General features: G+C 32.9%; 1 protein-coding gene across 7 annotated transcripts in view; it reads right to left on the bottom strand.

Moving 5' to 3' along the window:
* Positions 1-20,348, bottom strand: part of RELCH (RAB11 binding and LisH domain, coiled-coil and HEAT repeat containing) — a 112,943-nt gene that overhangs the window by 31,874 nt on the left and 60,721 nt on the right. For all 7 annotated transcript variants that reach the window (XM_081263662.1, XM_081263665.1, XM_081263663.1 and 4 more), the window contains 7 exons: positions 17,173-17,263; positions 14,306-14,377; positions 9,165-9,305; positions 8,412-8,576; positions 6,509-6,656; positions 2,492-2,648; positions 1,564-1,687 (listed from right to left, as the gene is read on the bottom strand). In XM_081263662.1, the coding sequence (XP_081119788.1) occupies positions 1,564-1,687; positions 2,492-2,648; positions 6,509-6,656; positions 8,412-8,576; positions 9,165-9,305; positions 14,306-14,377; positions 17,173-17,263 (898 nt within the window). The remainder of the gene's footprint in view (positions 1-1,563; positions 1,688-2,491; positions 2,649-6,508; positions 6,657-8,411; positions 8,577-9,164; positions 9,306-14,305; positions 14,378-17,172; positions 17,264-20,348) is intronic.

The raw sequence follows: 20,348 nt of genomic DNA, 5'->3' as shown, positions 1-20,348 counted from the left end.
TGGGCTGGGGATGTGGCTCAAGCGGTAGCGCGCTCGCCTGGTATGCGTGCGGCCCGGGTTCAATCCTCAGCACCACATACCAACAAAGATGTTGTGTCCGCCGAGAACTAAAAAAAAATAAATATTAAAAATTCTCTTCTCTCTCTCTCTCTCTCTCCTCTCTCACTCTCTCTTTAAAAAAAAAAAAAAAAAAAAAGAAATAATTTATTTGAGGTACTTTCACAGCTAACATATTTATCGTGTGAAATCCATCTTAATCTTTTATTGCACTCCTTAACATTTAAATATCAAGTAAAGAATTTAACTTAAGTATATTAAGTTAGAGCAAATGCTTGTTTCAATTTTTTATTATTAGAATTACCACAAGATTTTAGACTACTGAAGACAATCAATTAGTGTTAAGTGCTAAAATGACTCCCACTTGGTTTTCTAAAAGAAAAAACAGCTTCTTGTTTGGGACATGTTGAACAATTTTTGCCAATACTGATAACAGCGAAATCAAATTATATTTGACAATTAGATGTTAATGAGAAATGTAAAATGATTTTCCTACATTAATATCAAGACCTGGTTTTTGCTTTCTGATTAGAGTACAACAGGCCAACATATTAATTTACATATACTTCAAATTAAACTGAGAGAAATACCATTGTTAAAGATTAATCTACTAAATCATACTTATAGAATTAAAAGACGGTGAAACATCTTCCTTTCACACATGAAAAGACTAAACTCAGATTATTTGACCTTTAATAAAAAAAAGGTCACAGACCATTAGTCAGCAGATAATAGAACAAAACCTAAATACTCTTTTGCTTTAAACGTTGCAACTACAGATTTAATAATAAAGAGCTGCACTAAAATAAATGCAATATTTAAATGTTAACTTTTAAATGTCTTCTTTAATATTTGATTAGAACAAATACACTTTTAATGTTTTTATTAGATCTCCAAACAACTAAACAATATGCTATAAAGAAAAATGGGGTAATAGTATTAAAGAAGAAATTGGGATCTTAGAACATTTTGACTTTAATACCTAAACCTACAGAATAACCCATATAGGCCTATGTAAAAAATTATACTTTGGGTAATGATTAAAATACATCTCAAGTGTCCATGCTATTCCGAAGAGGTAGGATCCTTATAGCACATTCGAAATAGAAAGTTTTGCAGTTCCACAATCACCTCAGATTTTTTATCCAAGTGTGCTGAACAAACAATTGCTTCCAGATCCTGTGGTAGATGGTAGTAAGTACAAAAAGTATATTCATAGAATTGGGTTGAGTTCCTTAATTGATACTTCCTATGCTGAAAACCTTTGAGATATCTGCAGTGAGTAAATCTTACTAGTGTGGATACAAACTAAACTTAGGTAAGCCATTTTCTGAACATTAATAAAGATAAGACTACTATCAACTAGAATTTCTTTTATTATCATAATATTCTAAGTTATCAGGAAGGGCTCATTTTCTTACTCTATATTCGATTACTGTTACAGCATTAACATATTATATTTCTATGTTTTTTGCATAGAAGAAAATATGAAATTCAAGTTTTTACCTTAGTGTTCGTAAAAATTTTGCCGAATGTCCGGCAAAGGCGCCAAAAAAATCTGGAGAATTCATGGACACAGGCAGTTGAAGTAACATTAATTTTGCCAACTATTTCTATAAGTTGTGGCAACCTGAATATGAAAGGAAAGAAAAACAGGCAGGGGATACATATAAATTACTACTTCCTTGACAATTTCTGGAACAATGCAATCCAAATTCAAAAACTCTCTTTCTTTCTTTTTTTGGTACCAGGGATTGAACCCAGGAGCACTGAACCACTGAGTTACATCCCCAACCCCTTAAAAATTTTTTTTTTTTTCTTTAAATTTTGAGACAGGATCTCACTAAATTGCTTAGGGCCTTCCAACAGTGCTGAGGTTGGCTTTGAACTTTTGATCCTCCTGCCTCAGCTTCCTGAATTACTGGGATTATAGGCGTGTGCACCATGCCTGGCTGTTGTTTTGTTTTCTGAAAACAAAGGAATTGCTTGGAACCTTGTGAAAAAGATTACATTCTACTGAAAAAACTTTTTAAGATAAAACAGCTTGGCATAAAATATATAAAATCTTAATGGTAGAGTTCTGAGTACGGAGATAATGAGATTCAAATCCAAGAAGAGATTGGCTAACACAGCATCCATTTTAAACAAAAAAATTAGAAGTCTGGATATGGTTTAAAATCCATCACCATTAATACACAAATAAGGAAGCAGACTGGTTGCTCTGATATAATACAAAAGCAACTTCTTCAAAGATAATTAATTACATATTTGGGGGGTGGGTAAATCTAACAAAATTTATCATTGATGATGCCAAGTTAATTATTTTTTTTTATGTTTTAAAAATTATTTTGTCCCTCAGTTTCAAGGATAAATATGAGCTATCTTCCATTGAACTGATTAGGTATAGCAAATAAATATGGAGACAGTAACTTACAATTGATTGACCACCCATAGCAAACTCTCCCAGCCTGTTGTACCCTCATGTTCTAGCTGGTAATCGTAAAGTTGTAGGAGCACTGCCAATTGCTCACGACTTCCAATAATAGTAGACACATCTTGAAGAGGTGACATAGGCCGAGGAAACCTAGTCACTAAAAATAACAGAAGTATACTAATTACACAAAAAACAATAATTTGGGAATTTAGCTATTCAGTCAAAAGAAAAATAAGGTCCTTCCCCTAATACTTAATTTGCTTATTATAAACTTTAACTGTAAAACTGGAACATATTCATCAAGTCATTGATGGAAAATAAATGAAAAAAATTCTTGTCACTTGAACAAATCTCAAAAAATTGAGATTTTATGGGACTATATAGTTAATAAATGAATATTGTAATGAAAGTTTAATAAAAACATATTTTTGATTAAATTAAAATTGAGCCAAAGATAAGGCTCCTACATAAAATGTGAATTTGAAATTAGTTTAAAAATATAAAAATACTTATAATTCCACTATACTGTTTATGTCCATAAAATAATAAATAATAAAATGTTTCCTTCAGGGAGTAAGAAACTAATAAGAGTAGGAAAATACCATTTAATAGCAAAGAACAATAACATAAAATACACTAAAGCTTGAACTGAGTGCATTTCTTCAGTGTTCATTCCCCAACATTGTATCTTTAAAAAAAATTTTTTTTTCAGCATTTGATAAACAGAAAGTTAGTAAGAAATGTTGAAGTCAAGGTCTGGTAAGATAAAGCACAGTGTACTATGGACATTAAAACCAAGGTTCCATATCATGTGCTTTTCACAATTTTGAGGGAAAACTAAAAAACTTTTAAAATTGTGTAAATAAAACATGAATGTACACATGTATACATATATGTTTACACATATGCATATTCATATACATACTAATATATTTTATTTTACTTTTAATTTATTCATTTATTTTCTTTGGGTACTGGGGATTGAACACAAAGGTGCTTTACCACTGAGCTCTATCCCCAGCTCTTCTTATTTTTGAGACAGGGTTTGCTAAGTTGCTGAGGCTGGTCTTGAATTGTGATCCTCCTGTCTCAGCTTCTCAAATGGCTGATATAGGCATGTGCCACCCCATGCCTGGCTATACTATTATATTTTAAAAGTTTAAACATCAATAACATCTATAATCCTACAGACAGTAATCAGATCCCAGTTTATTAAGGGAATACTTCCTGGATAACTATTAAGTGAATAATTCATGCCCACAGCTCATTAGCTGTAGGTCAGTAACTTGGACTGGAGGCAACTCCTATACAAAGGCATCAATTACCTTAAAAAGACACACGAGGCAACATTTTCTCAAAACATATTTAATAATAATTATTGAACTTAAGAAAATTTGAAGCAATTTAAAAAATGCTCCAAGACAACATTAAAATATTACTGTATTCCTATGTGGCACCAGATATATAATAATATATTAAGTATAGACAATGGTTATTCTTTCTATCTGAACTCTTCCATTTGTTATCATTAAACAGGAAGAAAGAAAAGGAGGAAGAAATTTAGATGATATGGTATCCCTCACTACCCCAACCCGGAAATCAAACAGATTGGGATAAGGGATTTTTGTATTTAATATTTGTCAAAACATATCTCATATAATTTCAGACACATTCTATTATATTTGCTATAGTATGATGAAATGAATTAATTAAAAGTAAAATAGATATGTTGGAATTTATGGTAAAAAAGAGTAGGGTTGAAAGGTTTAAAGATAAGTCTAATGATTGAAAATAAGTAATTTTGTGAATAGTTATAGGCAAGAAATTAGAATGGTGCTGTCATGTACAATTAAGTAAAACAAATAAAAATAATAAAAAAAATAAAATTACAATTTTCCCTCTAAAAAAATTAGAATGATTCAGAAGACTCAAAATATTGTTCTATTTAACTGTGATTAAAAAAAAATTGAGTATCTAACATCATGATAATACAGAAAGATTCCCAGACATTATTTAAATTAGCTGGCAAAACACTAGCATTTTATTTTTAATGATTCTGCCCAACAGCTGTTATGAATCTTTGATGTATCCCCTGCCATAAGAATATAAACTCTATGATGGCAGAGAATGCTACCTATTATTAATTTGGTTATTTCAAATGTCCAAAACAGTGCCTGATATATTGATTAAATTGTGAAAGAAATAAATTATCCCTTAAATGAAGATATAATAAATCGTTACATATAGTGAAGACATTATAACCTTATAAGGATATAATAATATTAATATTTATACCTACTGTTAAAAGCCACAAAGTAAGTCAACAAGAACTGAAAACAAAAGTTTATTTTTGGTATAATGACAATCACAAGTCACATAAATGTTAGAAAGACTATGTTCAGAATGGTAAAGAAATTGTTTTGAAATTGTTCTACCTAATCTCTAATAAAAACTTCCCAACAGCTGATATTAAAGGACTATTTGTTAAGTATATGAAGAAATAACAAGCATTACAGGTTGAAATGGGTTCTCTCCACCCCTCCGGAGTCTTATGTTTGGAATCAGTACCATTGAAGATACATTAGATGAGGTCATATACTGGATGAAGTAGTAGGCCCCTTACCAATATGACTGATGTTCTCATAAAAAGGGGAAATTTGGACACAGAAAGAAGCATACTGACAGTGAGCCATCTGAAGATAACAGCAGAAAAATGAGATCATACATCCAAAAGCTAACACACACCAAAGACTGTCTGCAAACTGCTAGAAGCTAGGGGAGAGGCAAATGATACCTTCTCCCTCATAGTTTTCAGAAAGACCTACTCTGCCAACACTTTGATCTCAGAATTCCAGCCTCCAGAGTTATGAGATAATAAATTTAGTCTATGGTACTTTCTTAATACAGCCATACCAAACTAATACAGCCAAACAGAAAGAAGAGGAGGGGGAATTGGAAAGACAGGAAAATCTCCAGGCAGAATAAGTGCTTTAATGAGTAAAATGGCAGAATCAGAATTGACCAGTTATATTAAAGTCTTATCTTCAAAGTCTTTATCTTATGAAGTTTGATTTTTTATTATCCTCAATAATATCATTAAAAAATATCAAACTAAATTTACTCCATCCACTCTTAATTTTCCAAACAAAACTGGCATCCAAATAGCGCACATTACTTTTAGTCTGTGGCTTCATGTACCTTGGAATATAGTGCTTCTTATCTCCAAAGATTACAGGTAGCCCACGCTTACTTTATAGAAAAGGTATAATTATGAAAACATTAACTCTTGATGTTTCAATGTCATAATTATTTGTTAATCAGAAATCAGAAGCCAGTAACATAGGTAACTGCACAAATCTGAAAAAGTTGCAAAGGTATCTCACACATAGCAATAGCTTTTTTTATGGGCATTTATCTTGGGGCTTAGGTGCAGTGGAGTTGTCACTTATCAAAGATCACTTACTGGCTACCTGGAAAGTGAGACAGGAACTATCTGGCCTCTGTGTCAATTTCATGTATTTCTGAAAATAAGATATTTCTTCCAAGGAAAAAAAGAAAATTCTGCCACATATTCTTATATTCCTTTCTATTAAGAACTCAGAGTGGGGAAAAAATAATATTTACCTTCCCCTATTAAAAGAAAACGAAAAAGTGGGGAGGAAAAAATGCATAAAGAAAGTGTAAATGACCAGTTTTAAATACTAAACTAGAAAGTATTAAGTAAATTTTTTCATTGATTCAGATTTATTCACAAGCATTTATTCTAGCCTCCCAATGAAGGCTATAAGAAAGTCTTAAGAATGAAAAGTATAAATATCATGAGGCTTATCCATAAAAGATGAAGCCATATAGCTTACTTTAGACATATAGTCTACAAAGACAAAATCCTACCCATAAAATACATTTTAGTAATTATGCCGTTATACAGTGGCTTTTAGAATTTTCATCAAAAACAAGTCTCTGGGAAGCTAAACTGCTAATATTCTACATCTTCCTTTCAGAATTTAAGTTCAGTACCTTCTATCTGTGGCACTTCACCATGAAGCTTGGCTTTGCTGGAGAAAGGTGCATTTTGTAGCACTAATGCAAAGAGAGATGGGATCAAAGACTGCAAGGCAGAAAGATACATGTGGAGCTTATGTTCATCCAGCCCGTGTTCTCCTTCCTGAAATATAAGGAGGTGGAAGCTAATTTTAGTTTTCTGAAATTACATTGCTAATTTGATTTATGATGTTTTTCCTTTCTGAGGCAAATAAAACACTTAAGGACCTGTATGTTGGATTCAAAACATAACACTTAATGGAGATGTCCATTCAAAATAAGGCATTGCAGAAGTAATAGTGTTTCATACGGAAACATTAAGGGTAAACACAACAGTCATTTCCAAAGTTGGGACATTTTGTATAGGTTCTCTTTTTATTTAGGGAGGGTCTTATTTTGTGAAAATTTATAAGTTAGGGTAAAGAAATTAAAGTGAGCCAGAGGAATAATTTTAAATACTCAATGGCCAAATTAGCAACAGTGCTTGCTGATTCCTCTCTGGTCCTTTTATACATTTGGTGATACTTGTATCTGCAAGTACTAAAAGCACTTTAAAATAATCCTATGCATAAATAAAATGTAGGAGAAGATATTCCAAAAGGAAACAGAAGAAAGATGACAAAAAAGTTTAAAGGGATCAGAAAACAAAGTGAAAAAAGAATCACCAGAGATGAAAGCATTTTTGCTGCTCAAATCCACTTGAGATGACATTACCATATTAATAAATAGCAACTCTTGTCAGAACCAGAAATAAGAATTATCTACTATCAAGTTCTAATTTAGTTAATTTATTCATGGAAGAATTACTATCTATGCTGCATATTACAGATTTTTTTTAATAGTAATGTGGAATTAGTTGTGGTATAAAATGGAACAAGAAAAACCAGTTATGAATTATTCTAAGAATGCAAAACATTTGAAAAAACATTCCTTAAGTTTCACAGAACAGTATACTTTAGTCTGGTTATCTACTTAAGGTTTCTAAAAAATACATTCTTAAATTTGTAGATAGAACAGCCCAATATTTAAATTAAATAAATACATGTGAACACGTATGATACATCTATTGAAAAGTTGCAATGATTTATGATTAAGAGCATTGTCTTTTAATATTTTGAAGCAGAAATGGTGAAAATTTGGAGTCATAGACTTATATCAGATCCTGGTTCTGTCATGTGACAGTTGTGGGATACTGGCAAGTTACTTAAACAACAAGTCACAGACTCCACATAAAACAAATAAATTGAAAGGGTTACGAGAATGAAAAAGGATTTTTATATCTAAAGCATCTATCTTAATGGCATGTAATGGATGTTCAGGAAATGTTAAATTTTTCTTCTAGAATCTAAAAGAACTTTTCAGAACAAAAATTAGTCAAGAAGTTGCTATCATTTTTTTTTTCCTTCCCAACTTCAGTTCTCTTAATATGAGCAGAAAAAGCTCACTTTACAAAGTGAGGAAATGAATAACTGCAATAATTGGAATAATAAGCAGAGGCAAAGCAATATTGACATCATATAAACAAAAGCCATACAGACTCAGATTTTAGTTATCTCTGTATTCTGGAACTGGAAGCTGATGCTTTGTAAAATAATTTAGTTGTCAGAAGGTTAAGTAGAGCTAGCTTTCTGATTAATGTTTGTGAGTTACTTCCATAAAGGTGCTCTTTGAGCTGAGAAACAGAGACCATGCTGTTTTTTTCTTTTATAGCTTTGGCAAAGCAAAACCACCTCAAATCTCTTTTGGGTCCAGTCTAAGAGAATCTTTAACTGGTAATGTATCAAAATATTCAACTAAGTGGCAATTATTAGTGCCCTAACATGGCTTACAACAGATCTTTTAAATTGTTATAAACTATATAAGCAAAGGAAGAACTCACCCTAAGAAGCTTTTCAATCTTGTTCAGTAGTGTAGGTATAAGATGAGACTGTAAATTTCCAAGTTCTGTAGTCCAGGCAGCATAAGCTGGTAAAAATACTTGATGTGTTGCACTAACTACTCTCTCTGAGGGATCGCCTAAGGCTGACAGCAACAATTCAAAACCCTGCCAAAGAAACAAACAAAAAAAGAAAAAAAAAAGAAAAAGGAGATTTTTTAAAAGAATAACTTTCTTGGAGCTGGAATTGTGGCTCAGCAGTAGGGCTCTTGCCTAGCACGTGTGACGCCCTGGGTTCGATCCTCAGCACCACATAAAATGAAATAAAGATATTGTGTCCATCTACAACTAAAAAATGAATAAATAATAAACTTTCCAAAAAGCTTAATAAAAATAAGAAATACAGATTTTAAGAAACTTAGAAAATGCTTTAAACAAGACAGAAAGCTATTCATAATATTACCTCCTCCCGATTTTTTTAAATGTTACATATCTATTGATGACCAAACCAAAAAGAAGGTATGGAAAACACGGCATACATGTTGCTGACTTCTCGACAAAGTGCTGACAGAGTATAAATGAATCACAGCAGTCTTTCCTCTGAGTTGCAAGATTGATAAGTTATTCCCAATTGATTAAAGTTGACACACCTATCATTCGTACTATAGATTAAGTATCTGAATCAGAGATTTGCAAAATTGTATTATTTGGAATTTTATAATGGGGTAAAAGAGGTTCATTATAAAAAACACATACTTGTTGATATTTGTCTGGATCATCAATGTATCCCATAATGATTCCAAGGCTTTTGATCACTGCTTCTCTTACTAAATCTGCTTTATCTTCCATTAACATCTGTTGCAACATTGAAAGAACCAAGGAGCTACGAATTTCTTTCTGAAAATAAACAAAATGTTTTTACTATTTATTTCCATTAAAACACAAAAGGAAGTAATAACAGACACTTATGTGTTTGAAATCTAGATAAAAAGACATTATCATTTTTCTGTATTTGCTTCAAATTTTTATTTTTCAAAGATAAAACATTATAGATATATCCAAAATATTGTTCTCTCCCTGGTCCTTCTCTCTACCCTTTCTCTTTAGAGGTAAAAACACCTATCTTGAATTCAGCATTGTCTTTCAGCATGTTTTTATACCTTTACTAAATATAAAAATTCTTTAAATCCTTATAGGACATTCTATCAGACATGTTTAACAAATCAACAAAGTCAACACTCTGTTGCAAATGGACCATGATTCTCTTACCACTATTCGTTCAATTCAGAGAAGAGTGCTGAGAATTATAATAGGAGACAACTACTCTGGAAATTGGAACATCTGCCTGAGATAGGATGAAGAAATACAAAATCCTGGCATTCTTACTGTTTTGAAGAAGTAAAGAAAAAATTAAAATATAGAATAGCAAGGCACTGCTATTTTAATATTTAATATAAGGTCAAACATAATGTCTTGATGTCACACAGGTTCTTTTTTTTCTTCGTTTGCAGTGCTGCACAGAGAACCCAGGGCCTCATGCATGCTGTGTAAACACTCTGCCACTGAGCTATACCACCAGCCCCCACACAATTTTTTTTTCCAGTTATATTAAGAAATCTTTTAGGGTAATTAATGGCTGAGGTTAAGATAAAGAGTTATCAAAATTCAAATGCATGCCCCTCCCACCCTACTTTGGACTATTATTACAATTTGGTTGATTCATAAAATTCTTTAAACCTAAACTAATGTAGATCAGTTCTGTGAGTAACAGAATAAAACAAGATTACAGGTGGAGGAGGTGACAATTTTCATACATTTATAGCTTGATTAGGTATGCAGACCAGTGCTTGACATTTTTTTAAAGGTTGTTTTTTGTTTTGAATTTTTAGAAACAAGAGTAAATTTTAGTAAATTTTGAACACTTTTAGAAAATGCCTTTTAGCACAATCTTTGAATTTACCTTTTAGGCTAAAAACTGCCCTAAAAACAATGCAAAGGATCTCAAAGGGATTCTTGGTTGGCGTTAGCACAAGGCAAGAAAGGGAGGTAAGCAAACTTCAGTTTTACATTGATCTGGGCTGAAGTCAACAATGATTATAAGTTTTAGTATGCTATAGGGACCCTCGTCTAGGGGACAGATCAGTAGGATTACTCTATTTAAGGCATGATTGCACCAAGGAACTGCTGTAGTTTTTGCTCCAGTACAAGATCCAGTGAGGAAATATTATGTCTATTAAGACCACTAAGTATTCCAGTATCAAGAGTGGAACAGTTTACTTACCCTTTCCAAAAAAAGTGATGCTCATGTGATCTGGAACAATACATAATAGGGTAGTCCAACTCATCTAAGCATTTGTATGCTCCTATTGTTATTATCCCAACAATAAGATACCAGTTTTCTCCCATTAAATGAAGGATAAAAAAAAAAAATCCATCATTCCTGTCTCTGGTGAAGGTATGAGAAATGAAGAACTCCAATGTATTATTAATAGGATTATAAATCCATGCTATTTTGGTTAGGATAAATATGAAACTGTCACAAATAAAAAATGCAAATGATGGAAGAAGCAAGAGGCAGAGACAACTAGCAATATAAGTAATTTTTAAAACGCACAGAGAGCTGGCTGTGAAGGCACACACCTATAATCCCAGTTACTCTGGAGGCTTAGTCAGGAGGACTGCAAGTCTGAGGCCAGCCTTAGCCACTCAGTGAGACCCTACCTCAAAATGAAAAATAAAAGGGGCTCAGTGTTAAAGCACTCCTGGGTCAGATCCTCATAACCCCACCCCCAAAAAAACCACCAAAAAACCCCAAAACAAGCAAAAAATCAAAACAAAAAGCAAAATCCCCAAAAAACAACCCAGAAATTTTGAGTAAATGCAACTAAATAGCCCATGCACTAGGGTACAATTCTTGTAGCCTTTTAAAAGAACAATCTTACAAAAATGTCCCTATAAAGCAGGGGTTGTCAAACTTTTTATAAAAGGCTAGATTGTATATACTTTTGGTTTTTGAGAATAAAAAAAGATCTCTGTTGTAACTATTCAACTTTGCAGTTGTAGTAAGAAATAAACTTGGATATGACAGCTGCTGGCTGCAACATGTCCTCTCACTGATCACTAGGGTTGATTTGGCTAATCTGGTTGACTAGGCAGGAGTCTCCTTCCTCCCTTACTACTGATGTGCACCCTTCCCAAAGTGGGGTGCTCCATCAGAGAAGAAGACTTTCCCTGATAGAATAGGACAACCCCCCCCCCCCCTAATGGCTGCAAAACGTTTGTTAGAAATTGCATTGTGATAGATCAAAGAGAGAGGAGTAGAACTGGACAGGGAAAAACACCCAGATCTCAATGTTCTCAATTACATCATAGCCACAGCATGTATACCATAGCTCAATGTCCTCTTCACATTTCAAAATGGTTATACAAATGTTGGAGGCAGGGGTGATGGCTGAGGTCCCAAAGGCCAGTAGGGCAGAAGAGGTGGCCCATGGCCCAGGAATGATGATAAATAGTCATATATGGAGTAGAGCATGTAGGCCCACTCTGGGAAAGGAGCTGCGGGGTGAGAGCTGGGGGTTGTGTCTTCTTGTAGCCATACAGAACTGGAATTTGGAGGGGGACTCAATTTGCTTCTGTAGATTCTCCATTTCTTCACTTTTCTGTTGCAGCTTCCTAATTCCTCAATAGTCAACTCCAGTTTCTGTTCTGCCTCCGACAGCTGCCTCTGGGATTCCATCTGCTCATGTTCCTTAATTTTCAGCTTCCTGCTCCTTCTTCCTATCCAGTGAGGCATTTTCCTCCAGGACTAGCCCTTCCTCATAATTCTCTCTCCCTTCAGAGGTAAGATCTTCATCTAGAGACAATGGGGCCCAGGGGGTTCAGGCCTAAAAAGTGAAAAGGGAGCCCAACTGGCTTCTCCTTTGAATATGGTAGCTCATGAGACCAGCTAAAGCAGTCCAGGGGTCTGAACATGTGGGTGTGAATATGCTCAGTGACTAAGCCTGGAAAGCTTGTGTTCCTAGGCACTGAAGTGTGTAGGATTGGCTTCCCTGCCACACCAGAAGAGGACCATTGTTTGGTACTAAGTATGTAAGTAACTGTAGTGCTCCTCTGCTTGAACTTCCAATCAAACTCTCAAGAAAGCAACCAAAGATCGATACATAAAGAAATGGGTGTGGCTGTGTTCCAAGAAAACTTTACTTCTAAAACAAGCAATGGGTTAGATTTGGTATACAAGCTACAGTGTGTCAAGTATTTAAATTAAAATAATTGTGATGCCACCTTGTTCCCTTTTAAAGGAACAAGGACCTATGAGAAGGTATACGAGTCCAGTAAATCCAATAAAAGCATAACAATCCAGTGGTTCTCAATATTTTTGGTGGCAGAAAGCATTTATTTATTTAAAATTAGTAAGAACCTCTGGTAGCTTTTTTTGGGTGGGTAATATTCATTTATAGTACCATGATTAGAAATTAAAACTGAAAGATTTTAATATATCAATTAATTTAAAAAGTAAGAACTCATTAAATGAATAAATAGTAAATAATATTTCATTAAAATGACAGTTTATAAAACAATACAAAACAAAAATCAGTGAGAAGAATGTTTTATATATTATCCCAAGCCTCTCTCATGTCTGATTAAGGACAGTTCTCTTATTTGCTCTGCACTCTGTTTGTTGTGATACATTGTTTTGGTTGAAGTATTTAAAGAAAAGATGACCTCACAGAAGGTGTCATTAAAAAGGAAGAGAAGTATATTACTAGGCTTTTCAGATAAAAATGTCTCCATGATAACAAACACTTTTTTATGCACTAAATTCCATTGTCAATCTGATTTTTATTGTCTCTACACTTTTCATTGTTTATTTGGGAAAAAAAATGGACCATAACATTATGCAGACTTTAAAAATACTGACACATTTAATTATATAACCAAAAAAATTCCACAATCTCATCAAAGAGTCTATATATATTTAGAAGTTGTCAAGCTCACAGTGGCAGACACAAGTTTTCTAAAATTCTAGAACTCATCTAAAAGCTCCAATTTCATCATTTGTAACAAATGTTATCTGACTGTTTTCCTTGAAGTGACAGGCTCACTTCACAAAAATGAAAATATCTGCCACGTACCTAAGTCTGAATAGCTACAACTTAACTGTCAGTGGTTCCACCAAAAAAAAAAAAAAAAAAAAAAAAAAAAAAAAAAAAAAAAAAAAATTGGTGACCTATGGGAAAAAGGGGTTAGTTGAATTCACAGCCCAAACAACTTCACAAGTACTTTTCTGGAAACAGCTATTAGATTTCAGTACACAGTAAATGGGTTTTCTACAAATACCCTGTATTTGTCTTATAGAGTATTAAAGAGGAAAGGTTCAAAATTTAGTAAAAATAATTTTACTGATTGAGCAGCTCCCTTTTAAGTGAAATTGGCTTATTGTGCCAAAGTATGGCCATGAAGAATACAATCATTATTAGTATACATTTGGGGGAGCGTTGTTTTGATAGTGCTGATGCATGAACACTTTTTGCCCAATACTGCTTTGGTACCAACACTATAAACGTCAACATGTGATAAAAATTTTTAAGAAAAGTTTTATTATGATGAAAATAGTTTCATTTCATGATCCTCTTTTTGAAAGGATCAGGTATCCAGGTTTCCCAGCCCACTCTGGTAATACAGTTTAATATATTTATACTCATGCAAAACCAGCAGTAATATACCTATCTGTCCACCACACAATATTAATATGAGCCTTTCCATTTTTGTTTCCTTCTCTTTTTAAGACAGCATGCCTAAAAGAATTTGGATTAAAATGTATAAGACACTTGAAAGTATATTTCTCTATTATTATAAAAGAAAAGACTTTTTAAAAAAACAGTGACAATTCTTACAGGAAGGTAAGGTGCCAATGCTCCACAGGATTCCGCCACAAGTAGTCGTCTTTCTGGGTATTTGTGATTAATCTAGAGCAAAAAATAAATAAATCAAGCATAAATAACATACCCTCTCTTCTTCCAACAGAGAATTACTTTTCACCACAAATCCTGTTAAGAACGCAATCAAGCTTCTTCCTTTTCCACTTCTGGGAATCCCTGTGTGGCTATACCTGGATCAGGAATAAGGGAATCAAGGAGAGCCTAAACATGAGGTCACAGGGGTCATCTGTTAAAGAAAAAAGGGAAAACCAAAGATGAAAATTTGGCAAGGTGTCTAGAAATTATGTGTTTCCCTAAGACTAGACTTTCCTTAGGATGTCAGGAGAAATCAGAACCTTTCTCTAGCAATAGCGTCATAGATTTTTAATCTGCAAAATCCAGCTTCTAGATCATATAGATATGGTCCATAATATATGCCAGTCTTTTTAGCTAAAGAGTTAGGACATAAGTTAATCAATGATTTAACCAGATGGACTAGAATCATGATTTTCTTTTTAAAGGAAGAAGACTTTATTTTTTGTTTGCATATGCAAACTGATGGGGTTTTGCTATTGTTATGACTACACTGAACCATAACAAAAAATAACAAAAGAAAGGACACATACTGGGTTTTGTTCCCGTATGTCTTCTTCATAGAATATAAATCTTTCTTTGACTGGAAAAGAAGTATATCTGTTCTCATATTCCCATATGAAAAGGTGACATAATTCAATAATGTATTGGATGCCTAAAATTAAGAAAAGAAATTATATAGTAATCTACTGGGCAACAAACTTGAGGTAGATGGCTAGACAGATCCCTGATATCCATGTTTATTCATGTTACAGAAGAGGTGGTGGTAGAGATGTTTATAACTGACATGTCTAAATTAAATTTAATCCAGATACAGTTACCTCAAAAACAAGAATGCTTTGAATGTCAGAATATGGTACATATAAAGTTTCAATTTGTTTTTCTTTTGTCTCCAAGTTAAATGAACATACGAAAATCAATTGTAATTTACATATTAGAAATGAACAAACTGAAAATAGAATTAAGAAAATAATTCTTTTTATAATAGTAACAAAAATAATAAAATACTTAGGAATAAATTTAAAAAAGAACTACATTTTGAAAACTACAAGCCATTATTGAAAGAAAATTTAAAAGACCCAAATAAATAAAAAGGTTACCTTAATTCATAGGCTAGAAGACTTACTAGAATGGAAATACTTTCCAGATTAATTTATAGATTCAATGAGTTTCTTATAAAAGTTCCAGATAGGCTCTTTATAAAAAATCTACAAGTTAATCCTAAAATTCATATGGAATTCTAAGGAAACCATAAAATAGTCCTCACTGAGAACCAAATTCAGGGGTCAGTGTTTGTTTTAGGATAATAAAAGTATTTTAAAATTGACTGTGGTGGTGAATATATAACTGTGAATATACAAAAACCACTAATTTGTATACTTTAAATGGGCTAGCTATATGTTATTAGAATTAACTTTAAAAAACTGTGTTGGGCTGGGGATGTGGCTCAAGTGGTAGAGCGTTCGCTTGGCTTGCGCGGGGCATTGGGATCGATCCTCAGCACCACATAAAAATAAAATAAAGATGTTATGTCCACCGAAAACTAAAAAATAAATATTGAAAAATTCTCTCTCTCAAAAAAAGAAAACAATAAAAAAAACTGTTAAAATGTACACATTTATAACTGTATATATAATTATAAATTCAAAGTTGCATATATTATATATCCAAGTTAATTTTGACTTTGATTAGACCTCAGCCTATATTAGTATTCACTATAATATATAGATGTATGACTCTGTTAGAGGTAATTATTGCTATATGTTTTGTTCACTTAACATACTGAACCTAGTGGATCCACCATATTTAATGGGGGGAAAAATGACCAAAGAAATTAGGACTAGAGCTCTAAATGACTACATACATTAGTGATATTCCAGAGATCATTATTTTTCTTAAGAAACTCACTGTACTATTGTAAACAAGGCCATAAAATCTGTCTCCATAAATGAGAAATCTATCTTTTTTTAAGGTGGAAAAATAAGGTGCTTAATGATCTAAACATCATCTAAAAAGTCAGTAATTCCAGGTTCTAAAGTAGAATGGAAATGCCAAAATTCAATACAAAATTAAAGTACTGCTAATAAAATAATGAGTTAAATTATAAATACAAAAACCTCCCATATAAAAGGTCTACTCTTTATACAAATGTATCTATATTATATACAAGTATACAGTATATACAAGATACATTTCTATTTACACACACACACACACACACACACACACACACACACACATTTTCTTTTTGTTTGTCCTTGAATGCATCAAGCATATTCCCATCTCAGGCCCTTTGTACTTCTTTCATCTTACTTCATTCAGATTCTTGCTTAACCATCACTTTCTCAGATATCCCTTCTCTTACCGTCCATTCTAGGAAAGCATTTTTCATGTTTATCTAACCCTTCTTCTGCTTTATCATTTTTCATGGTATATTCACTACAAGATAGCATATTATTTGTTAACTCTAATCTCCTACTAGGATGTCTCTTCTGTTCACCACTATATCCCTAGTCACTACACAAATACTTAGCACTGAAATTAGTGTTTCATAAGTATTTGTTGAATGAGTGCATAAAGGACAATATTGCAGAGCATCCTTTAGCAATTGTAAATCACTATGTTGAGATATAGAAATAGCTGCATAATTTACATTCCATAAATTTCCTAATGGCATTTAAAAACAATATAAACCTTTATAAGAAATTAGAATCTAACAGCTAAGGCAAAATCTAGTATAGTTAATTTACCTGTTCCCAACACTGTGGTAAGAGTTCAGCCTCTACACGTGTTGGTCCAACATGACGTGCAAATGCCACACAACCTGTCAGTATCATTTGCCTGAAAAATAGTACAAAACAAAAACAATAACAAAACCAACAACCTTGTATTTACATTAGAAAACACAAACAGGACCAAGAATTAAAAAGAGTTACTCCTAAATCTTTGTTGTATACTGAAACAGCTACTCATTTACCACAATGCCTGCAACCCACCCCTCCACCTCCAGTGGTGGAGACTAAACTTGGGGCCTTCAAACACCAGTGAGCTACACTTGCAGCCTAATCCTTGTTACTTTTATCTACATGCTTCTCCTTAATACTTATAATACCTGATGTGTCTATTTCTCTCTCTCTATATATGCTTTTTTAACTTTTTTTATTCCCTTCCACTTTAGGAGGGCAAATAAATTGAAGTGAATAGAAAGAAAATGTGACAAGAAAATTTCAAGCCACTTTAGATGCCTACTCCTTCATGAAAATTTCCTAATATATGACCAATATTTCCCCCACTATATATATGTAATGTATGTTTCAGAAATATTTGATAATTTAATCAATTTTCTTTTTCTTTTCTTTCTTTCTTTTTGGTACAAAGGATTGAAATCAAGGTGCTTAACCACCAAGCCACATCTCCAGCCTTTTAAAAATGTTTTGAGACAGGGTCTCATTAAAGTGGCTGAGGCTGGCTTTGAACTCACTATCTTCTTGCCTCAGCCTCCTGGGTTGCTGGGATTATAGGTGTGCCACCCCACGTGGCTGTAATCAATTTTCTTAGGATTTAAGTATGTTGAATACTTATCAGAGACTTCAAATCATCACTATCATAAATACACATAAATCTCAATAGGAAAAAACATTAGGTCCTTCAAAACAAACTTCTTATTAGCAAAGTAAATATTCAACATTCTAGAAAATATTTTAGTTTTGAAATATAGTTAAAATAGAAGAGGTCAGATGGCCTACAGATCACTATTAGCACTAGAAGAAAATGGCCCCCTATGACAAAGAAAACCAAGATTGCATGATTAGTAAATAACACAGGTAGAAGAAATATGGCGTCAGTTATAGTGGTTAAAAAAGAATTGGCAAGGGGCTGGGGTTGTATCTCAGTGGTAGTGTACTTGCCTAGCACGTGTAAGGCACTGGGTTCGATCCTCAGCACCACGTAAAAATAAGTACATAAAATAAAGGTATAAAAAAATAAAATAAAATAAAGATAAAAAAACAAGAACTGGCAAAAGCATATTTAACATAAAAATTTTTCTTAGGATACTATCAAAGAAGCCTAAGAGTCATTAATGAAAAATAACAACAGATCATGTCAAATATACTATGCTATCTTATATTTTTTGCTTTGTTCATTTGTTATTTGTTTTAGAGAGGTTATTGTTAATTTATTAGTCTATTTTAGTAAACAGTCATATATTTCTGAAAGGTGAAAGCAGATAAAGAATGGAAATCAGTGCTTAATTCCTGATGTAGCTTAACCTGAAGTAAAGCTAGTAGTACTTTTGGCCACTAGGTGGCACCTATAAATTTTACATGCAAAGTCTAAAAATGGATTCTAAAAGACTTGGGGTTTTGCCTTGAAAATCTAGGAAGAAAAACATAATATATGTATTTCATTACATATATACATAATTACATATATACATCATTATGTCCTTGCATTAAGACAAACTATTTACTGGGGTTGTAGCTCAGTGGTAGAGCTTTGCCTAGCATGTGTGAGGCACTGGGTTTGATTCTCAGCACCACATAAAAATAAATAAAGGTCCACCAACAACTAATAAAATATTAGGAAAAAAAAAGACAAACTATTTGCCCTGTTAAGGTTTTTATAGTTGTCCTACATATGGGATACTAGGGCATAATGGGCTCAGTTACCAAGCTAGAGAATGATATTTTTAAAGGAAAAAATAAAATTCTAATTTTCCTATACAGTACCACCAAACTGTTCTTAGAAAAATTTCAGATCACAATGATTGACACTAATATGGTGATTTAATTTATCTTATTCTTACTTGACTAGCATGTGAAGGCTGCTGGTATAAATTACACTTGACCCTCTCCACTTGCTTTCACATATTTTAAGAGCAGGAGAGATATCTACTATAAGAGTTTCAAAGTCAACAAGACTGTTTCTGTACTCGCTGTTGAAGAGTTCCTTGTATTTTAAATTTTGAGCTTGATTTGTCTCATGGTTCACTTATTCATGATTCTCTCAAATTCTCAGAAGACATAAAAATTTTAAGTCCAAAAACCTAGTCCTAAAGGTGCATAAACCTACCAAATGATACAATTTGTTTATTATTATAAACAAAAAAGCATTTTTTTCTCATTAAGAGGGCTGGGGTTATGGCTCAGCGGTAGAGTGCTTGCCTAGCGTGTGCAAGGCCCTGGGTTTGATCCTCAGCACCACATAAAAATAAATAAATAAAACAAAGGTGTTGTGTCCAACCATAATTAAAAAAATATTTGTGCAAGCCCTCATTTGCACAACTTTCCTTAATATTTAAAGGTTTTTACTCTCTGAAGTAGAGAGTATTGTTGCTTGATCAAAACTCATGTCTTTTTATTCTGATGAATCATTGTGATCTGTGCCCTTCCCTCTCACTAGCTTAAGGATAACTCATCACTCAGACCTGTCTTTCCATATGAGCAAATGGTCTCAAGAATAATCAAAACAAAACACTATCCTTCTAGACACAATGTAAATGGTTTATGGATAACTCTATGACACAGAAATTCATATGTTATTTCTTATAAAGCATAACTATTATGATCATGTTCTACCAGGTTCATCTGTGAGATGCCTGGGAGAAATGGAGCATGAAAAATGAAGGCAAAGAAATATTCAAATTAGAAGCCCATAGGTAATTAATACAAAAGTGTACAAATTCAAAATGAGAATTAGAATAAGAATGAAAACACTGTAGAACCTTGTGAATGGAACAAGTGTTTCCTCTGTTAATTAAAAAAATACAAGAAATGTTTACTGTTAATTTACATGTACCTTCAAACTTCATTCATAATTAAAGAGGAACTAGGATCTCACTGTTGAGGTAGTGACTGCAGACATATTTCAGAGGATTAACAAACTTGCTCATTTTAAAACAGAAAGACTTGGATAAAATATATGG

Source organism: Spermophilus citellus (genome assembly GCF_964194105.1).
Source record: "Spermophilus citellus genome assembly, chromosome: 12".
NCBI classification, from domain to species: Eukaryota; Metazoa; Chordata; class Mammalia; order Rodentia; family Sciuridae; genus Spermophilus; species Spermophilus citellus.
This window is presented reverse-complemented; position numbering and strand designations above follow the sequence as displayed.